Source organism: Buteo buteo, chromosome 29, assembly GCF_964188355.1.
Source record: "Buteo buteo chromosome 29, bButBut1.hap1.1, whole genome shotgun sequence".
NCBI classification, from domain to species: Eukaryota; Metazoa; Chordata; class Aves; order Accipitriformes; family Accipitridae; genus Buteo; species Buteo buteo.
This window is the reverse complement of record NC_134199.1, coordinates 918,533-937,763: the sequence shown is the minus strand read 5'-3', so window position 1 is coordinate 937,763 and position 19,231 is coordinate 918,533. Positions and strand designations below refer to the sequence as shown.

Sequence of the window (19,231 nt, the reverse complement as noted above, 5' to 3'; positions counted from 1 at the left end):
TACGAAAACTATAACCATGCCCTTGCTGACTCCGTATGGCAGTAGGCAGCCCTAGAGAACTTCTCATGTTTTGCTAGTCACAGATTGTGCCTCACTGTAAAATAGCCTCTGTTCCCCATCTGAGCAGAAAACACTGGATGAGCTGCTGTCTGTGGTGCAGGCTCAGGGCTTGACTGAATTTGGCAAGGAGGGATAAATTAAAAAATTAACAGCCTGATTTCTATATAGCTAACTTACCAGCTCATTCTCCAGTATGTCTCATGCTGTTCTTTGTCTTTTAGGTGAGGTGGCTGCTGTCTGCAATGGGAAGATCAACCAGTCGCAGTCTACTGAGGAGGCAACAGAAGCTACAGAGGTACCAGAGAACGGTACAAGCGAGGCAGATCCTGCTCAGGCTCGGCCTGGGCCCCTCACGGAGCACGTGTTTACAGATCCAGTCCCTGCACAGGCACCTCTTAGGCAGAACGGGTAGGCAGTCTGAGGCCAAAGTGCCAGCTTAGTTATTTATCAGCTCTGTTTTCATAAGCTTTTTGATACGAGAACTAGCCTGATCTTCTGATAAAGTGTCAAACTTTTTTCAGTTTTGTGCCCAAATAGTATTACAAATGGGATGATAAGGAGAGAAAGAAAGGAAATGAAAATAAACATGGTTCAGCCTGCAGCAGACTGTGTCAGCTGTTTAAGTGCAAATATTTGATCTCTCAGTATGAATCTAGACCTGCTGTTAAGACAGATCTTCCAAAGTACATGTACACTTAATGTTCTTACTGAAGGAACTTATTGATTCATGTGTAAAAATGATAATTGATTTATTCTAGTAGTACCTCTAACGTGCTGTAAAGACAATGAAGAAAGCGTATTCACCACCCAAAAATTCTTAAGATAAATGAGTCTGATGTGATGGCCTGAGGAGCAAGGTGGAAGTCTTGGATAGAAGTTGTTCCTAAATGACCAAGTTGTTCTAAGTTGTTTCTGTTGAAGTTGGAAATGAACTGAGAAAATAGTTTTTGCAATAGTACTGCCAAACACTAAGTTAAGTTCTATAGATTTGAAGTACTTGCTATTTGTATTGGTGGGGAAAAAAGGAAGTTTTGCAAATTGCAGATTCAGGAGTCAAGCAATTAAAAAACACTGAAGAGAAGGAAGCGATTTGTGTATACAAGGGCCCTTGTCTGCTTGTGAATGCCAGATTGTGAGCGTAGATGGGTATTCTGTGTGTGTTGCTGCTACTAAAGCCTCTAACAGTGTTCTTTGGTCTCGTCAGGGAGAATGGACAGCTGAAGACAGAGTCAAGCACAACACTGCCAGATCAGGAGTTGAATGGGGATGCTGCTGGGACTTGCACCAGTGCTGCCCCCACCATGTGGCTGGGAGCACAGAACGGCTGGTAGGTTCCCTTTGGGCTGGCAGATCTCTCTGTCACCTCCATTGCCTGGGCTCCACTTTTCATGTCTGCACACCTTTAGTTCATGTCTTGATTCTGGAGTAGGTTTTCATTGCTCATTGTTGTTCTGAGCCCTCAGCTCATCATAGGCACAGGGATTTAACCTCGATTTCTTACCTAACCTCCACCTTTCCTACCAGCAGAAAAGACTCAAGCCTAGTCAGGCTGAAGGTGTGGGGCCTTGCTGCTAACCCTCCCTGATTTGTCCTTTCTCACAGGCTTTATGTGCACTCGGCTGTATCCAACTGGAAGAAGTGTCTGCACTCAATAAAGCTGAAGGACTCTGTACTGAGTCTAGTGTAAGTGTGCATGCCATGGGACACTGAAGGAGGAGGTTCAGTGCCTAAGCAATATTTTAGATGGGGGTAGCAGCTCTTTGTCAGTCATCTTTTTCTTTGCTCTTCTAAGTGCATGGGTTTGTGAGGAAAGTTTCCCAGGGTTTTTGTTACTGGAAAGCCTCATACTGAGCCATTTTCCTGCTCAACTGCAGACCTGACCCAGTTCAGTGAATAAGGTACTAAATGAGATTAGCAGTATAAGGAGGAAATAAGTGGGAAGGAGAAAGGCAAAACTTCACTGGGGTGTAAATTAGGTGGAATTTGTTGAAATTGATGGAGTTTGTAGTGCGAAGGAGAAGTTAACCTCAACAGGAAATTTATGAATGATCTTACTACAATGAAGGTAAGAGGTATGACCCTCATCCCTTGCAGGATTTTCCTGCAAGTGCTAAACTGAATGGGAATTGTAGAAAGAACATAAAGATGGTGTGCGTGGATGTCAAAAAGGATTTGTTAGTCCCTTACTTTTACAGGTTTTTTAAGTATTTACTTTTCTGTGATTGCAGGCATGTGAAAGGGAGGGTTCTTGTTGCTCTGGCAGATGGAACACTAGCCATATTCCACCGGGGAGAAGGTAAGAATCAACGTAGTAAGAGAAAACCAAACTTGGCTGGAAATGTAGCAATGGATGAAATGCTATTCTGAATCGAGAAGGAAAGGTGCTGGCTTGCCAGAGTACAAACATGATTAAAATGCATAGCTATTATACACATGTAATCCTTATCCTAAAACATCTAAGGCATACTTTAACACCATTTCCTGAGCTTTTCTAAACAAAACCATGCGTGTGTCTTCTGTATAGCACATGCAGGGTAAATGCAACACTTTTGGGAGTACATATGCTGTGCAGTTATTTGAGGCATGCTTGGTAAGTTTAATGCATTTGGGCCATGTCGGTGTTACTCTGCCTTCACAAATCAACTGTAACAGGGCATGCACAGGGAGCTCCACACAGCTTAGGCTGTACCCGAGCAGATCATCTGTGCAGTTGCAAATAGGACTGCTGCTTCCCACAGACATTGGACTCTATATAAGTAGTGGAATTGATCACTGCATACACAGGAGGCAGAGCTGGGATTCTCTGGAAGTCTGGAAATCCCAAATAAATGGAACCTTTGCATTACACTTGGTCAGTTTTTTGTGTTGCAAAAAAGAGATGTCTGAGTAATCTGACCTGCCTTAATCTTGTCACTTCAAGATATTTTTTGAATTCTATATTTCTTGTCCTCTTTACTGTTGTAGGCTTTGTTTGCCTATGGCTTGAGCAGTTCCTGAGCTGTGTTCATACCTGAAAACACAGAGGAATTTGCTAACTGTGACTACTGTTTGTATATTAAGAATTTAGTTATTCATTGAGTAGCAGTTTATCCATCAAGCTGAAATACAGAGATTTCTGGTTTTGTGCAATTTAAATTTTGATTCAGCCTTTATCATGAGTTCAAGCCTGACCATTGACACATAAAAATTGTTCCCATCAGAAACAGGAAAAAGCTTCATGACGTAGAGGCCACCTGTCTGTGAAAGACACAGTATCTGCTAGGTTAGTTAGAAAATAAGCATGAGAGAAGGGAGATTGATTCCTTATCCTGGATTTGACACTTCGGCAAAATTATGTTGTCCGTCTGATATGAGGAAGCCTCACCACAAGGTCCATTTCCTTTTAATTTTCCTCATAGTCTTGTTAGGCTGTCTTTCTTCTTCCGCTGCTGTTTTTGTTGTACTTGTTAGAGAAGCCTGTTCACTTCATTACAGTAAAAGGATGTTTAAAATAGCCTGATTTGGAGAGCTTTCAGCCCACCAAACTAAACTTTATTGTCATGTGTTTCGTAAGTATAAGACTCTGCCCATATAGTATTACGGGTTCATAGGAAGTTCACAGACATAAGCAAAATGAGCATCTGAGTACTAGCTAAGCCTGTATACTTAATTATACATGGAAAGGTAGATGATTCTGTTGTATACTGACATGTCATGAAGGAGATGCATCTTTCTGCACTTGTTTTCCACCTTAGACGGTCAGTGGGATCTCAGTAATTACCATCTAATGGACCTCGGTCACACTCACCATTCCATCCGCTGCATGGCTGTTGTGTATGATAGAGTCTGGTGTGGCTACAAGAACAAAATCCATGTTATCCAACCTAAGACAATGCAGATTGAGGTAAGAGAGCAAATGTGTGTGTATGCATGCACATGCTTGTGTTGTATTTATTCTTATAGCTGTTTTCTGCAGCAGTGCATGGAAATGCAGAACCTTTGTATTGTCATTGCTGACGGTAGGACCCAAACAGTCAATCTGGGTCAAGTTATGACCCAATCTGCCAGGGGGGTATTTATTCCTTCCTCCCTTTGCAAAGCTTAAATCCTTAGATAAGTCTAAACTGAGCACTTTCTTTGCTTTTATTAGTGAATCTGTGAGGCCACGTACTGTACAGAAGTACATGCGTGCTTTACAGCTGCCCTTCATATATGATCTAAGACTTCTCCATCTGTGGGCATTGTGGCACAAAGGAAGAGTACAGTTAGCAAGCCTTAGTGATCCTACTTGCCTAAGAAAAAAATGATGTTTAGAGCTTTTTGTTTGAAATTCAACACAGTGGTGTTGGTACAAACTTACTTGACAGTGCTTGCAATAATTCTAGTAACAGGAGAAGAAGTGTTGAATCTGAAGTTCATATCAGTGAGCCAAGGCAGTTTGATCTTTGGAATTTATACTGGAGTTGTGTGTTTTCCTTTTCTACCAAGCATATTGAAAACTCTTGGTTTCTAAATGTTCTAGCTCATGAATTGGTTTGCAAAGACCATAATCTCTGCAGAGCTGTTATACAAAATCATTTCAAGAGAGGGAATTTTTGTATACTGTAGTGAACTTCTGAGGTCAGCTGGCATTAACACATTTTCTCCAGGAGCTTTGAAATCCAAACAAGTGATCTCAGTTGAGGAAAATGGAGTATAAGTGTAGATAATTGCAGACCTTTTGTGAACTCACATTGGTCCACCTATTTGGCATTTCAGAAATCCTTTGATGCCCACCCTCGGCGGGAGAGTCAGGTGCGACAGCTGGCATGGATTGGAGATGGAGTATGGGTTTCTATCCGCCTGGACTCCACTCTGAGGCTTTACCATGCCCACAGCCATCAACATCTGCAAGATGTCGACATTGAGCCTTACGTCAGCAAGATGCTAGGTGAGGCAGTAGGGACTGTCGATAAATGTTCTGCTGCTTACTGAGATCAGAGAAAAATCAGAATTCATTAGCAGACCTTGCCCAAAGTCGTAACTGACTCTTCAATTCTTATGCATGCTTACTAGGCACTGGAAAGCTGGGCTTCTCGTTCGTGCGGATTACAGCCCTGCTCATTGCTGGCAACCGCCTCTGGGTAGGGACAGGGAACGGTGTCGTCATCTCCATTCCATTGACTGAGAGTAAGTGACATTTATTGGAGATACTTCTTCATCCCCCCTATAAAAAGAATGCTTTTGTGTGTTATTTGTGCAGCATGGCGGATGGTTCTGACAGGCTAATGCTTTCTGGACATTTTTACTCTGAACCTGACACACCTTTGATCATAGCAGCGTTCAGAGAGGAGAGCCCTGAGTATGAACAACCCTGAACTTGGTTTAACTCTTCCTTATTAAGGAATTAAGTGTTCAGTTGAGTGGATTTAACCTGTTTAAAACCAAATAGGTATTTGTTACTGTCCCTTTCAGTTCAGTTGAAGGCATTTACTTCTTGGAGGACCAATGACATCTCTACCATCTATACAGTCGTCTTTTTTGAGTGTGACCTTGACAGAGCAGGCTGATGGGAACTGATTCTGTAGCTACTGGAAACCAGGAGAAACAAAGCTTTGGGAATTGTAGTAAGTCTTCAAAAGGAGGCCATGGGTTGAGAAGTCACCAGGAAGATCTCCCTGGAAATTTTGTTTTGGCACAGACATCTAAAAGTCTCCATAACAGTATTTTCCAGAAACTGACCTTAGAAAAGCTTCATTTACTCAAATTAGGGCTCAGCTTTTATTTAGTAGAAATCAGTATCCTACACCAAATCCAACCTGGTGAGCAGACCCAGCAGTAGTAGTTAATAGGTGCATCTCTGGAGCTGGAAGTTTAGTTGAAGCTCTTAGTAATCCTGTTCTGTACCTGCCAGTCAGCATCTAACTTTGCAGGTCTGTTCCAGATTATAATGGGGGAGTAGGATTTGAGGGCTGAGATGGTCTCCTCTAAGGCTAGTGGAGCTGGATATACCCAGGGCTGACACCAGGAAGCCAGTGACACAGTCGTCTTTGCGCATTGCAATCTTGGTCTCATTTCTGAATCCCTGTTTTAAAGCCCATTCTTTCTTGGGGCTGGTGTCTTAATTCTGAGTTAAGCTTGTTCCCTGCTGTAAACCAGTTGCATTATCTTTCAGTGTTTCTGTAAAAATGTGGTAAGCAGTAAGGCCTTAGTAGAAACTTTAGCAATGGATCCTTGTGACCATGGTCCCTCTCCGATCTCAGATACTACATTTGTCCTTGTAAGATAAGAGCAAAGTGAGCAAGAATAGTGTTGGTATAAACTGATCAGAGCCTGTAGCTCCTGTTGCGGTTTCTCTAGGTTTTATACATTTTTGTTGTTCCCTGAATTTTCTCCCAGTAATCACCTTTTTCTTCTCTCCCGTCCTGCCTGTCTCTCCCCTTGCCCCTCTGTGTTCCCACTCCTTGCCTGTGCCTAGCTGTAGTCCTCCACCGAGGCCAACTCCTTGGGCTCCGGGGTAAGTCCATTGCCTCCTTCCTTCAGCTTTCACTCCTTTTGCACCCATTCACCTTTGCAGTCACTTTCCCACCCTTCCATCCTGCCATTCAGCTCTCTCCATCCATTTTTCCTCATCAGGCTTTCATTTTAAGTTGCATCTGAGAAAAGCGACCAGAGACAGTAGTGTAAATATCCTCATTTCCCATGGCTAAAAACATTTTCATCCATCTCATCAGCCATCCCTGGTTTTTTTTTTTTTTGTCAAGAGTACTTTATTCTTCATCAGTAGTTCCCTTATTGTGGTAGGCCAGGTTTGAGATAGGGACTGTAAAGGTTCATTGAGTCATAGAGTTCCAGGAAACAGGAGTAGACTGTTCTTCCAAGGTCTTCCTTGGTCATGCTTGGTTTTCCAAGGATACTTCTGTCATCAGTTCCAGGCCACTGGCAGTAGGTGCTGTGGCACCTGCCAGCTGCAAGTAATCAACCAACACTTTTAACCAGAGGGGACTTTGGTAAACGTTAAAAATTGTGTGAGTTTGTGCCAGTTAAGGCAGGGCCTGAGTTCAAATTTACGCTTACCTTAGCCCTTCCAGGGTCAGAAAGGAGTATTTTTTTTGTCATTGTAAGGCATTTCTGTGGCCGTCCAGAAGCATTATCAACATATGTCTCCTCCTTTTAAAGCATCTGATACTGGTTGCAGTAAGAAGCCAGATACTGAGTGAGAAGTGCTAGTACCAGCCCCGTCTGTCGATCAGATGAGCTCAGCCAGTTGTAGCTGCTCACAGCAAACCAAAGCACAGAGGTGCAGAGAGCCTTCATCTTGAGGATCTTCCCCCTGCACACACTGATTCTCATTCTTCCATCAAAATATTTGTACTTGTCTCGCCATCCTGGCTTGAGTCTGATAGGTAAAAGTCTGCTTTGTCCAAGTCACTTAATTGAAATCCAGCCCAAGCCAAAATACAGAATTACAGATAATTAAGCAAGTAATTCAGTTCTCTCACAGTAAGTGAAAGCCTTCTGATTTTAGTACTGTTCCTGTTTTACTGATGTGGGTGCATATGGAAGGAAAGCATCTCCCGTGCTGAGCTCTGAGCACTGGTTTCTGTTCCTTAGTGGGTGGAAGCATTCACATTCTTAGAGCCTGGACATGAAGGATGCTGGCCCCTGAGCCCACCTTGAAATCCTTGGAAGCTGATGGTGGGCATCTTTCAGATGTTCATGGCTTGAGTAGCTGATCTTCTGGTGTCACGGCTAAATCAAGGACTAAGGAAGGACCTCACTCCACTGCTGTGACATTTACTGGTCTGAGAGGCCTTCACTATACCCAGAGACTGTTTTCAGCAGCCTGTGTGCTCATGGCTTGGCATGAGCAAAAGACTTAACTTGGAAACTGAGCAACTTCACCAATCCAGAAAATAGCAATAATTGTCCTCCAGGTGCCCTTAAGGTCTCACGGGTACAGTGGACACCTTTGGATACCCTGCCAGGTACAAAAGACCAAAGTTGATCCTAGGACTGTAGGTCATTTCTGAAGGCTGGACAGGATCGCTGCTGGTGAAGAGGCCTTCACTGGACACCGCAGAGACCTTGTCTAGCTTGCCCTAGGATCACTCTTGCCTAGCACATCCAGGGATGTGTGCCTCACTAGTAGCCAAATACTAGATTTGATGAGAAAACATAGTTTGTTACCATGAGTGGATTGTTACCAGCCTAAGAGAGGGACTGTACAGTTTTGTGTGGTCTCCTCCATCACATCCTTTACACAAGACCTTTAAAGAGACCTGCACCCTTAAAGGTTTTCCTTCATGGCTCATGAGTTTTCTCTTTGATTGAGTCCCTTCTGTAAATGGGAGTCAAAGCCATCGCTGACAATATTCCTCCTCCATGTCCCCAGCCAACAAGACCTCACCAACCTCTGGAGAGGGCAGCCGCTCTGGTGGGGTCATCCATGTGTATGGTGATGACAACAGCGACAAATCTGCCAGCAGTTTCATTCCCTACTGCTCCATGGCTCAAGCACAGCTCTGTTTCCATGGGCACCGTGATGCTGTCAAGTTCTTCGTCTCTGTGCCTGGTAAGGATGAGCACAGCCTTTCCTTGTTGAGGGTCTTGTCTCACTGTCCATTCTGTAGCAGGAGCTTCAGCTGATCTGCAGCAGATGGCTGTCCATGGCATTTCTAGTGCTTGCAGATCACTGTGGCTCAGACATCAATAGTTTAAACTGCAGTGACTTCCAGATTTCACAGCAGAAGGAATTGGCCTGCCCAATTGTGTGTGTGTCTCTGTGCATGTGTGTGTGTCTGTGTATGTGTGCGTTTGTGTGTGCGTGTGTGTGTTAACTGCGTGAGGGCTGAGCAGAGGCACTGACAGCACCTCTGTCCTCTCCCAGGCAATGTCCTAGCAACCCTGAATGGGAGTGTGTTGGACAGCCCTTCAGAGAACCCCAGCACAGCGGCCACAGAGACCGAGGGGCAGAAGCTGAAGAATGTCCTGGTGCTGAGCGGAGGAGAAGGATACATCGATTTCCGGATCGGTGAGCGCCTGTGGTGGGAGGCATCTGGAACGGGAAGGGGTGCGGGGCTGTGGCCATGGAGAGAGGGATCACTGTCGTGGGAGTGAAATCTGAAAAGCACTGCTCTCTGTTTCTCCTGCCTTTGGCTGTGAGGGCAGATAGCAAGCATTTTCCTTGCACAACACAAGACTGCCAAACCCTGCCCCTGCCTGTGCCTGCAGTGCCACGCAATCTACGTTAATGGCCCTGGAGAGAATAAAGCCATCTGTGCTACTGGCTCCAAACATTGCTGCCCTACTGTGGTCACCTGTGCTGCTCCAGGGCGCTCTGTGTTGTAAACATTGGCTTCCCCAAAAGGAAGGATGATTTTCCCTACTGCTGGAGGTGGTTTGTTCCATCCATACAGTCCTGCTTCAGAAAAGCTCCATGTGGCTATAAATGTTCTCCAGGCATAAAGGAAGGTCTTAGCTCATGCTCTCTGTTGTCAGACTGCTGAGACTCTAACAGGGGTATTAGCCTCTTTGGAAGTATTCCAGAGCAGTGCAATTTGGGATTTTCTTTCTTGCCTTTTTTACTCTCTGTTTTCTCTTCAGGGGATGGAGAAGATGATGAGACAGAGGAGAATGCAGGAGATGCCACCCAGGTGAAGCCAGTACTTTCCAAGGCTGAAAGGAGCCACATTATTGTGTGGCAGGTATCATACATCCCTGAGTGAGAATTTCTCCTTTCCCACCAATGTAAGTGTCCCTCCTCCCGCCTGAATGCCAAGATGTACATACAGAACGCCTGCATTATACCTACTGCTGGAAACCGACCCCAGACAACTGCAACGGCTCCTGCCTTGGACTGTGACCCCCTTCTAACCTCTGAACTTGCAGCTTTCATCTTGGGCCCGTGCGCTTTCTGCGTGGTTGGATTATTGTTCTGCTCTGGAGCTGGCATCTACAAGGAGAGAAATGGCAGTGCATCGATGAAGTGAAGCTTGGAGCTAGAACTGTGCAAAGCCTTTGCCCAGCGCTCGGGAGCTGGCAGCTGGATGGGTGGTGGCTCAGGTTCTCTGGCAGGTTGCCTCACTCCCACCTGCATGAGAAAGAAGTATGTCCCCCTGGCGTCCCCCGCCAAAGCAGTGATGGTGAATCACAACTTCTACAGCACCCTAGCAGAAGTCCTTTCTCGTTCACTGGTGGACTCTTCACCTTATCCACCCTTAAGGACAGAATAATGTGCTACGGACTGAGAACAGCTGAGTCCAAGGAACCCTTAATAGAAAGGAGTGTCAGGGTTTGGGCAGCATTTCTGCTCTTTGGCTGGAGAAGGCAGCAGTGCCATTACTGTGGGGAACACATCCTCCATACTTGCAGATGGAAAGTCTCCCTCCTCTGCTGCTGTTGTTGTCTCAGCAGTCGCGTGCTGGGTGACTCTGTGTGTCCAGAGAGGATTGTTTGGTAGCCTCAGATAGGAGAAAGGTGTTTGATCATGAAGGCCACAGGGCCTTTGGGAACTGTGGTAGCAAAGGGGTACTGGAACCTTGCTATTTTAAGAGCAGAAAAGGCAGCAATACTTGTTAACTCCCCTTTCCAAAAATGCAGAAAAGAACTCGAATTCATTCTGAAAGGTTCAGGAGAAAGCTCTCTCTGCATAGCATTTGTTGGCTTTTAAAACACAGGCAAGGGCAGGTGACATTGGTCTGCTTGGTCTGCTGTGAATTCTGCATTAACACATTGAGATTACCTTGACACATAAGGCTGTGTCTCCATCCCAGGAACTGCTGGAAGGAGGTGTCTGTTTTCCTTTACACTTTGGCTGTTGGTTAGGAAAGACTGTAGGTGCAGTCAAGGTATAGAAAGGCTGTGTCTCATCTGAGGTCACACAGAAAAAGGAATTGAGGCCAGATCTCCTGACCTCTTACCCAACATTGCAAGCACTGACTTTGTTACTAAGTAGTTTGAAAAGCTGGAAGTTTCTGACTCCTGCAGAGAATTGACAACCCCTGAGAAAAATTCTGACAGCCGTCCTTGTCTAAGGAGCGCTGGGGGATTGCAAAGGTGAGTCCTCCTTCAAGGGAAGCAGCAAAATTGGGGCCAGGGAGAGCAGTTTTGAGCTCCAGGTGCAGAACATGGCAGTTCCAGATGTAGAGGCAGTGGTTTGTCCTCCCTTTCTGACAGCGGAAACAGTCCTGTCTCCACAAGGACAAGTTCCATTTCCTTTGAACACTCCCTCCTGGATGTGCAGGACTAGAGCAAGTAGCAGTTGTTAGCGTTGAATTTGGAAGCTCCTGGTGGTCATCTTGTTTCTTCCCTGAGCTGTGCAGCACTCTGGGGCTCACAGGGATGTCCTTGTGCCAGTGTGGTGGTATGGAGACAGCTGTGGGAAGCCTCCATCTCCTGGGAAGGTCCCAGCTGTGTCCTGCGCTTCTCACCATGGAGCAGGCTGCCCCTAAGGCTTGTGATCTAAAGCTACTTGTGTGCTGCAGGGATGCAGTATTCCCAGGGGAAGCTCCAACATGTGGCATCTGTCCTGATGCAGCAGCACTGAAATGATTTTTGGATCTGCAGTTCAGAAAAGGCTGGGGCATACCTTTCTCCTGCAAGGAGGCAAGAGGACATCCCTGGAGAACAGAGGCCTCAGCCACCAAGGTACAGAGCCACAGTGGTGCCCACGCTGCCTGTGAGTGGTGCTGGTGACACGGGCACCCACACCACTCTTTACTGAGGTAGGAAGCCAGCTGGACGGTGTCCTCCAGCCATTGGCACACCAGGCTCTGCAGTTGGCTTTGCCTAAGGGATGCTTGCAGACACCACCTGCATGTGGGGGGACCTTTCACCAGGGACATTTCACCAGGGCACTGCTGACCATGCCAAGCTTCTCGTTCACTTTCCCAAAATGCTTTCTGCTAGGAAGAGCTCATTGGATCACAACACAGAATGCATTAAAATTAACAAGAACAACATTTAGACCACAGATTCCACAGACATGTAACAGTTCATCAGTTAAGGCCAGGTAAACTTTGTAATTTGGGCTAATTGAAGGGGGGGGAGGGGGAATATAAAAGCCCTAGTAGGCCCAGTTCCTTAGCTCTGTCAACTCTTCCATAGGAAAATACAGAATTGCAACGTTCTTACCTCTTACTGTTTGTTCTGTATCTGGTTTTAGCAGTCAAAGTGACAGTACTCAGTCTCCTGTCACCTACTGAGCCCTGGCAACATCAGGAAACAGTCTCGGGCCTCTACCAACAGGTTTCTTTCCAGCTCAGTGCATGTTTTCCTCCAAGAAAAGCACATGTCAAAGAGGGGCAGCTACAGCTAAGTAGAACCAGCCTCTTCTGTCAGCTCCTGTGAGCATTTGGTGGCTGCTGGGCAGCAAGGTGAGAACTGACTGGCTTCAACACACTTCCCTGTCATATCTCCACTGTGATGTATGTAAAGTATCTTGTATGTTACAAAAGGATTTTAAAAAGTGTCTTAAGGCCTGTAAACTCCGCTATTTGGTCTGAAGATGGCATTCTGTAAAGAGACTGCTGTATGAATATGTTCCCATGCTTTGTCCCCTATGCTATCAAACAACGAACCATATCTGTTCTGTATGTAATAAATGTGTTAACATCACCAAGTGCAGGGCATCTTGTTCCTATAAAGGCACTGGGATTTCTGCTCAGTCATTAATAGCAGCAAGACACTTAAAAGGGTGGGAATAGCAGCTCAAGTGTTCACCATTGAGCAATTTAGTGGCAAGAAATGAGATGTGGATTGCTCACTGGGTCAGAGCAGAGGGGTCTGGTCCTGCAAGCCACAGTGCAATCTGTAGCTTCTCCCAGCATCAGAAATAAAAGGTGGAAAAGACAAGTGTTCAGCTGGCGGCTAGCTGCAGCTGTCCTTGTGGTGTCCCCTTCAGGTGAGCTGCCAGGGTTAACACATCAGGCTCAGCTTTCAACAAGCAATTTGCCAATGATGTCACCTGTCAATACAGGGTGGTACTTCACAAAGTCCCATAGGAATCCATGACATTCAGCACTGCTGGAAGTGAGTTCCTCTTAGTCCCAGCAGTGCTTGGACACATTCGTATTTATTTTGTAGAACTGCATTAATCCAAGGGCTGTACATAGCAATAATAGACAAGAAAGTTCACCTCCTTACACCAGGAGCAGCTCCAGCCCTGAGCAGGGGTCCCTAAGGTGACTCACCTCCATGACTAACCCCTGCACTGCAGTCCTGTGCAGGCCAGGGTGAAGTACAACCTCCTGGGTTAATAGAAGCACCTCAGCAATGAAGTTTGGAAAGAGGGCCTGGGATCTGTCACGCACCCCTGGGGCTGCACCCTTCAGTAAAGCCAGGAGCAGTCTGAGCAAGGTACGGAGTGAAGTGCAGCCATGTCTGGCACCCACCTGGTTGGCTGAGGAAGGGGCTCACTCCCGTCATCCTTCAGACCACCACCCCCATGCTGTTAAACGACCCAGGAGGTTAACGCACAGGTTTGAGAGTCCAGCAGAGGTCCCAGCGTGTTCTAGGCATTGAATCCAATATGTGGCAAACCGGGGCTGTGCAGCTTTCTGGAAGGGGACCTTCACAGTCGGATAAGGTGCTCAGGCTGCCCAGGTCTCTGTGTGAAGACACCCCCCCACCCAAGTGTTAAGGCCCTGAGATCACCAGCAGGCCACAAGCCTCATTTAAGCACCAGCTGGGGCCTTCAGTCTATGCCTGAGCTGTGCTGTAGCTGTGCTTTTCTCCAGCTGCTCCCAGGTGGACCCCTGGGACTTGGGGGTTTGGACTAGAAGATCTTCAAAGGTCCCTTCCCACCCAAGCCATTGTTTGATTCTATGCCTTATGGTGTATTATCTCCATCTGCTTTTGCTCCTGGCTGGGCTTCCTGGATGGACCCTGATTATGGGTCATTTCTTGCCTTGTCTGGGGCTGCTGGCGGACCCTGTTGCTAGCACTTAGCTCTGCCTACTATGGTCCAGACTGTGAGCCTCTGCCCTGTCAGGGAGGGCACTGCCTGTGCTGGGGCTGTGTTCAGCTCCTGGCTGTGCAGGACGGAGGACTAGATTGTTCTGCTTGTCCCGTCTAACTCACATCTACCCCTCCCATCCTCAGTTTGTGTGCTGGTTCAGTAGCACCTCAGTCACAGAAAGCAAAATAAGGCACCAGGTCAGCTCAGCACCTGGCAGCGGAGGCTATAGAAACCAGAGAAGCTGTTTTTCCATCAGCTGCAGTGGGAAGTCTCACAGCTCAAAGTGTCTGTGCCTTTAGCAACACTCCCGATTTTCCCTCCCCTGGACTGTCCCATTGCTGCCGAAGCCAGTGAACCAGCCCTGGCACGTGCCCCACAGTGCTCCCACCACCACAGAGGAGGAACAAGAGCTCAGCTCTTCCCAGCCTTTGTGCCTTGTCATAGGACCAGCTTTTAACTCGTGAGAAAAACCGTCCCTCTTATCCCATAGGAGCCTCTGGTGAGGAACCCCGTGGAAGTCCAGGTAGCTGATGTTGATCTGTTTGCTCCTGCCCGATGACAGCCTTTTTCCTGGTGGCTGAGGCCACATGTTCCCCTGTCTCATCCAGGCCTGCCAACACACTGGGCAGGGCAGAGTCCAGTTTTTGCTTTCCCTCGGTAAATATCTTCAGGCTACTTGTGATTTCAGGATGCTGCAGCAAATGGAACAGCACCTCTTGACTACCTACTACAGCAGACAAAAGAATTAAATAGCTGCTTCTGCAGGGAGCTGTCCTGTACATAGGGTACAGACCAGCACAGCTCTTGTGCCCCCTCCACCCACACCCAGACTAGACCCTTCAGCAGTCCCCAACACAGCAGCAGAATCCCCAGCCACCGCAAGAGAAAATGAAATGCCAAGAACTGCACCAAGAAGCTGCATTTCCGTAACGTTCACCGCACCATGCTGCGCTGAACAGGTGCTAATTTGCAATTGGCTTCAAATAGTAAGAGCCAATCCTCTATACTTTGCATCACCACAATTAAAATTATTTCTCCTGACAGCCGTCTCTGGGAATAAGAGATGGATAGCTTTGGATAACCTTAGTATCCAAAGCCATGTTCCTCCCATGTTGTTCATTGCCATCCTATGTAAGTAACCCAAATGATTTTGCAGTGGTTAAGAGGAATCCAATGCCGTGCCTGTATTGGGTAAGGTAATGGCTCTGCATTTGGACCTCACGATGATCTCCATGCACTGAAAAAAATACCAAGTTTTCTTAGAACTCTGCTGCAGAAATAAGAAAACATTTATTTTTGTTAGTAGATACATTTGTACACAGCTCTGTGTAATAACGTGATATTCTCAGTAGTTTTTACGTGATTTACGTAGGACCCAAGTTATCTGAAAAATGTTCTTAAAAACCTAATTTTCAGGCTGTAAAGGCAATTGTGCTCCAAGGAATTGTAGCTGGATGACAGGAGCTACGTCTTCAGAGACTATGCAGGGAACCAAGAAGGTTCCTCTGCTGACTGAGACCAAAGTTATGAAAAAAAATATGAATGTATCTGCAGCTTTCCTTTCAGATGAGGTGACTGTACAGGGTTGGGGAGAAAGCTAGGAAACCTGGGTACACCATACCACAGTGGACAAGGGGGTCTTCTGAATGATGACATGCTTCTAACACACAGGGAGAGCATGTGGGGAGCTCAGGACATAGAACAAGTCTTTATACTGGTGTCCCTGCAGCTTTTTTCTTTGTACCCCGAACGGGAGAGGCTGTGATCTTTGCCAGATCAATCATTGGCTCCTCTGTGATTGGCTTTCCCTCTTTCTGCCACTGTGCTAGGATCATGGCTCGGAGCAGAGGTGGGTACGGAAGGTACCGAATGGTCTCCTCTGGCACTGGGGTGAATTTCTTGAAGGCCTCCTCCTCATGCTTGGGCACCATACGCCAGTCATGGTACATGACTTTGTCAATCTCTCTCACTTCTTCTTCAGTTTTGCCTGAGAAAAGATGATGAACACCAGTGGACAATGCTATTGACAACAAATTCCCTCAGGGAAATGTAGCAAGTGTCAACTCTCCAGTATCAAAAGCGCTACATCAAGCAACAGTAAAGGAATAGTAAAGGTTTGGACAGTATCCTCCCTGCTATGCTATGGGATCCCACTTCTGTCCTTAAAAATCAAAACAGAAACAGGCTGAAAGGCCTACAGGCAAGTCATTGATTTAAAATGTCACTTTGTGTCTCTCTAGTTCAGCTTCCATGGCTAAGGAACCAGAGTAATTTCTCTCTACACTGATGAAAGTTCCCTGGGACATTTAACGTTAACAATACCCAACAACTTTAAAACCTCTGAATGAGAAATGTTTCAGAAACTCTAGTAAGAGACAATTGTATGCCTAATACTAAGCAGCTTTAAAAAGGGAAATTCACTCACCTCGAAGCGTTAATTTAAAATCCCAGTAACGTAAGTTTACTTACATTGCTCCTGTTTTACTGATTATTTTACCTGGAATACCTGCATGGGTTCATTCTGTCTTGCTTTCGAACTCTCAAAACAGTCTGTTGCCTCACCTAACCTGCTGTTAGCTCCCCAAGGTCAGCCTCCGCTGGCTCTCCCCCAGTGTTCTGTGAGGGCTAAATCCCAGCGTTTGGAAGTAAAAAAGGGAGAAGTTCCCTTCTGATTTAGCAGATCCAAGAAAAACCAATCTCCCAAGCAGGAAGGCTGCGGTTTTCCCGCAGCTCCCTCCACCCATTACTCTCCGGTCCTGCCTACAAACGCTCTCTCCCCACCTCGCGTGTGGGGGAAAACACGCCGGCTTTACCTCTGAAGGTCAGGTAGCCCCAAGCTCTTCCGTGATCCATGTTCTGCAAAGAAAACAAGACCCCGTTGAGGGCAGCAAGGGGTGAGGCGGCGGCAGGGAGCGGCTCCGGGGGACGTTGGTTACCTCGGCCGTGTAGTCCGCCTTCACCTTGGCGATGACCCAGTAGCAGGGCTCGTCGTGCTCCCACAGCCAGGACTTGCGGGTGACGGTGCGGCCCACGCCGAAGCGCGGCAGGCGGCAGAGCAGCGCGAAGAGCCGGTTCTCGTTCCTCACGTCCTCCCAGGCCCGCACCGGCAGCCGCTTCTGAGTCAGCGGCCGCCGCATGGTCTCGTAGTCCAGGGCGAAGCGCTGCGAGTCCCGCGGCCGGTTCTTCAGCGCCCGGTACTCGCGGATCTTCTTGGCCATGGCGGCGATGGGCCGGTGCAGCTTCTTACGGGCCATGGCGGCTGCCGGCGGGACCGAGGGCTGCGCCGGGAGCCCACCGCGCCGCCCGTCGCTTCCCGTGCCGCCCGGAAGCCGCCCCGCTCCGGCGCCGGGGCCGCGGCGGAACGCTTGTGCCGCGGCGGAACGCTTGTGCCGCGACGCAGCCGCCCGGCACCCACCTCGCCCGCGGGGAGCCGAAGCGGCTCCTCGCTCTGACCCGGTCGCCCTCGGAACCGCTCCGACAGGCAGCGGCCCCAGGCGGCCTGCCCGGCGAAACCTGCCCGCTGCTGCCGGTTCTGGCCCAATCCGGAGGTGCGGGGTCGGCTGTGGGTCTGAGCCACGGTGGGAGACGCCGGGTTCTCGGCACGGCCAGGCCCGGCCCGGCGCTTCAAGGTGCCGGGCAGCCTCTCCGGGGCAGCACGCTTCGGTGGCTGAGGGGGATGTCAAGAACTGAAAGCCTGGGACAGGACAATCTCCTTGACCAGATTCACCTGTTTCAGGCGCTGGAGAAGGGAACTAGCAGCCGGAGAGGAGTTCACTCGGGCAGGTCTTCGGAAGGCAAAGGCACGCAGAGGGTCTGCCCCCGATCACAGTCGGAAGCTGAGCCGAGAGCAGAAGCCGGGTCTCGTAACTCTGTTCCCCGGGACCGGCTGCCCTCCCCCTGCGTGAATGGCTCCGGCAGCATGGGCACACTGCCTGCGGTGCAGATTGAAGGAGTAGAAAACCGCGTAAGTCTGGCTCTATTAGCCCCTGGATTTGGGCTACAGAGTGGTAAATTAAACCCGTCAGGAGATAGGTTTTTTTTTCTTTTTAAACCCGTATCTTATATTGAAGGAAACACATCCATTCCAGTACTGCTGTAGAGTCTTTACTGAAGGCATTTGGGCATACAGAGACTGGTTTTTGTCAGCAGCCAAGATCAATGTGTGGAGGAAAAGTGTGGGGTGGGAGGGTGTGTTACACAACAAAACAAGCAAAACACCCATTTTAAAGGCTGTTAATGCTCTTAGAATAGGACATTTTGTCCTAATAAGGCGCATCTCTCTTGAAAAAGGACAGGGGAGTTGTAACAAGGAGGACATACCTGATTAAGCTGACAAACACTGATTTAGAATAAGATACTCCACCTCAGTCCACCCAAATTTGGGAAAAAAAGCAGAGCAATTAAACACTTGTTACAGGGTACAGAGCAGATAGCTCGCATCTAGGGCTATGCAGCACAGGTATCAAGCTCGTGCCCTTTAAGGCAGCTACATTCAGGTTTCTGTGGGGGCACAGAGCAGAAGAGGACACAAGAATGCTTGAAAAATTGTGAAACTGGCTCAGTCGGACGCAGAGAAAGGAAGGACAACACCAAACACGGCAAGTCATCAGCAAAAACTGATGCTACTCCATGACAGTCGGCTAGAGACAGTACCTCCTGCCTGCTACGGCAGGAGAGGGAGCGCAAACCATGTTCTAAAACCCACCGCCTCCTAATTTGGCCTAACGGGGGTCACTGGGAGATACCAGCGCAGGTCACAAATGTCTGCCGGTAACTCAGACACCCTCAAGAGCCGGCGTCCTGACAGTAGCTCGTCTTGGGTAGCAACGGGGTCCTTCGTTTCTTTTTCCTCACGGCGAAAGCTCCTCTTAAAGAAAACCCCTTCACGGTGGGGGTGCTGTAGAGACTTTGCGGCAGACGCTCGAGGAACAGCGACCTTGGCTACAGAGGGAAGCCCCCGGCACAAACACAGGCATTGCCGGCAGCGGGGCCAGCAGAGCAGCAGCCACCCACTGACCGCCACGACCACTTACCCCGACGTGCTCAGCACAAAGTTCTCCTGCTTGACAGCTCCTCCTGAGCCGCCGGCGGGCAGGGTGAGCCGCTGAGAGGCCGAGGCCGAAGCCAGGGCCGGCGCCGGGCCGGGCCGCTCCGCCCCGCGCAAGCCCAACGTCATCAAGATACCGGGCGTCCAATCCGCGGCCGCAGCCGCAGTCACGCCTCGGGGGAGCGGTCGGTGACAGCCCGCCCACC

At 48.2% G+C, this 19,231-nt stretch overlaps 2 protein-coding genes across 23 annotated transcripts in view; one reads left to right on the top strand and one right to left on the bottom strand.

The window, feature by feature from the left end:
• MAPK8IP3 (mitogen-activated protein kinase 8 interacting protein 3) overlaps positions 1 to 12,636 on the top strand; it is a 77,533-nt gene extending 64,897 nt beyond the window's left edge. For 20 of the 22 annotated variants that reach the window (XM_075018230.1, XM_075018237.1, XM_075018228.1 and 17 more), the window contains 11 exons: positions 282 to 468; positions 1,265 to 1,387; positions 1,663 to 1,743; positions 2,289 to 2,356; positions 3,795 to 3,943; positions 4,798 to 4,969; positions 5,095 to 5,208; positions 6,497 to 6,535; positions 8,414 to 8,593; positions 8,909 to 9,052; positions 9,625 to 12,636. In XM_075018230.1, coding sequence (XP_074874331.1) covers positions 282 to 468; positions 1,265 to 1,387; positions 1,663 to 1,743; positions 2,289 to 2,356; positions 3,795 to 3,943; positions 4,798 to 4,969; positions 5,095 to 5,208; positions 6,497 to 6,535; positions 8,414 to 8,593; positions 8,909 to 9,052; positions 9,625 to 9,746 — 1,379 coding nt within the window. In that variant the 3' untranslated portion in view covers positions 9,747 to 12,636. The remainder of the gene's footprint in view (positions 1 to 281; positions 469 to 1,264; positions 1,388 to 1,662; positions 1,744 to 2,288; positions 2,357 to 3,794; positions 3,944 to 4,797; positions 4,970 to 5,094; positions 5,209 to 6,496; positions 6,536 to 8,413; positions 8,594 to 8,908; positions 9,053 to 9,624) is intronic. The other 2 variants (XM_075018238.1, XM_075018239.1) reach the window with 1 other exon arrangement.
• A 2,608-nt stretch (positions 12,637 to 15,244) lies between these two features.
• Positions 15,245 to 17,373, bottom strand: MRPS34 (mitochondrial ribosomal protein S34). Its single transcript, XM_075059491.1, has 3 exons — positions 16,915 to 17,373; positions 16,792 to 16,834; positions 15,245 to 15,965 (listed from the first exon to the last, which is right to left on the bottom strand). Exons 1-3 carry the CDS (start codon positions 17,230 to 17,232, stop codon positions 15,688 to 15,690), a joined length of 639 nt encoding a protein of 212 aa, XP_074915592.1. The 5' UTR covers positions 17,233 to 17,373; the 3' UTR covers positions 15,245 to 15,687.
• Positions 17,374 to 19,231: the final 1,858 nt, after the last annotated feature.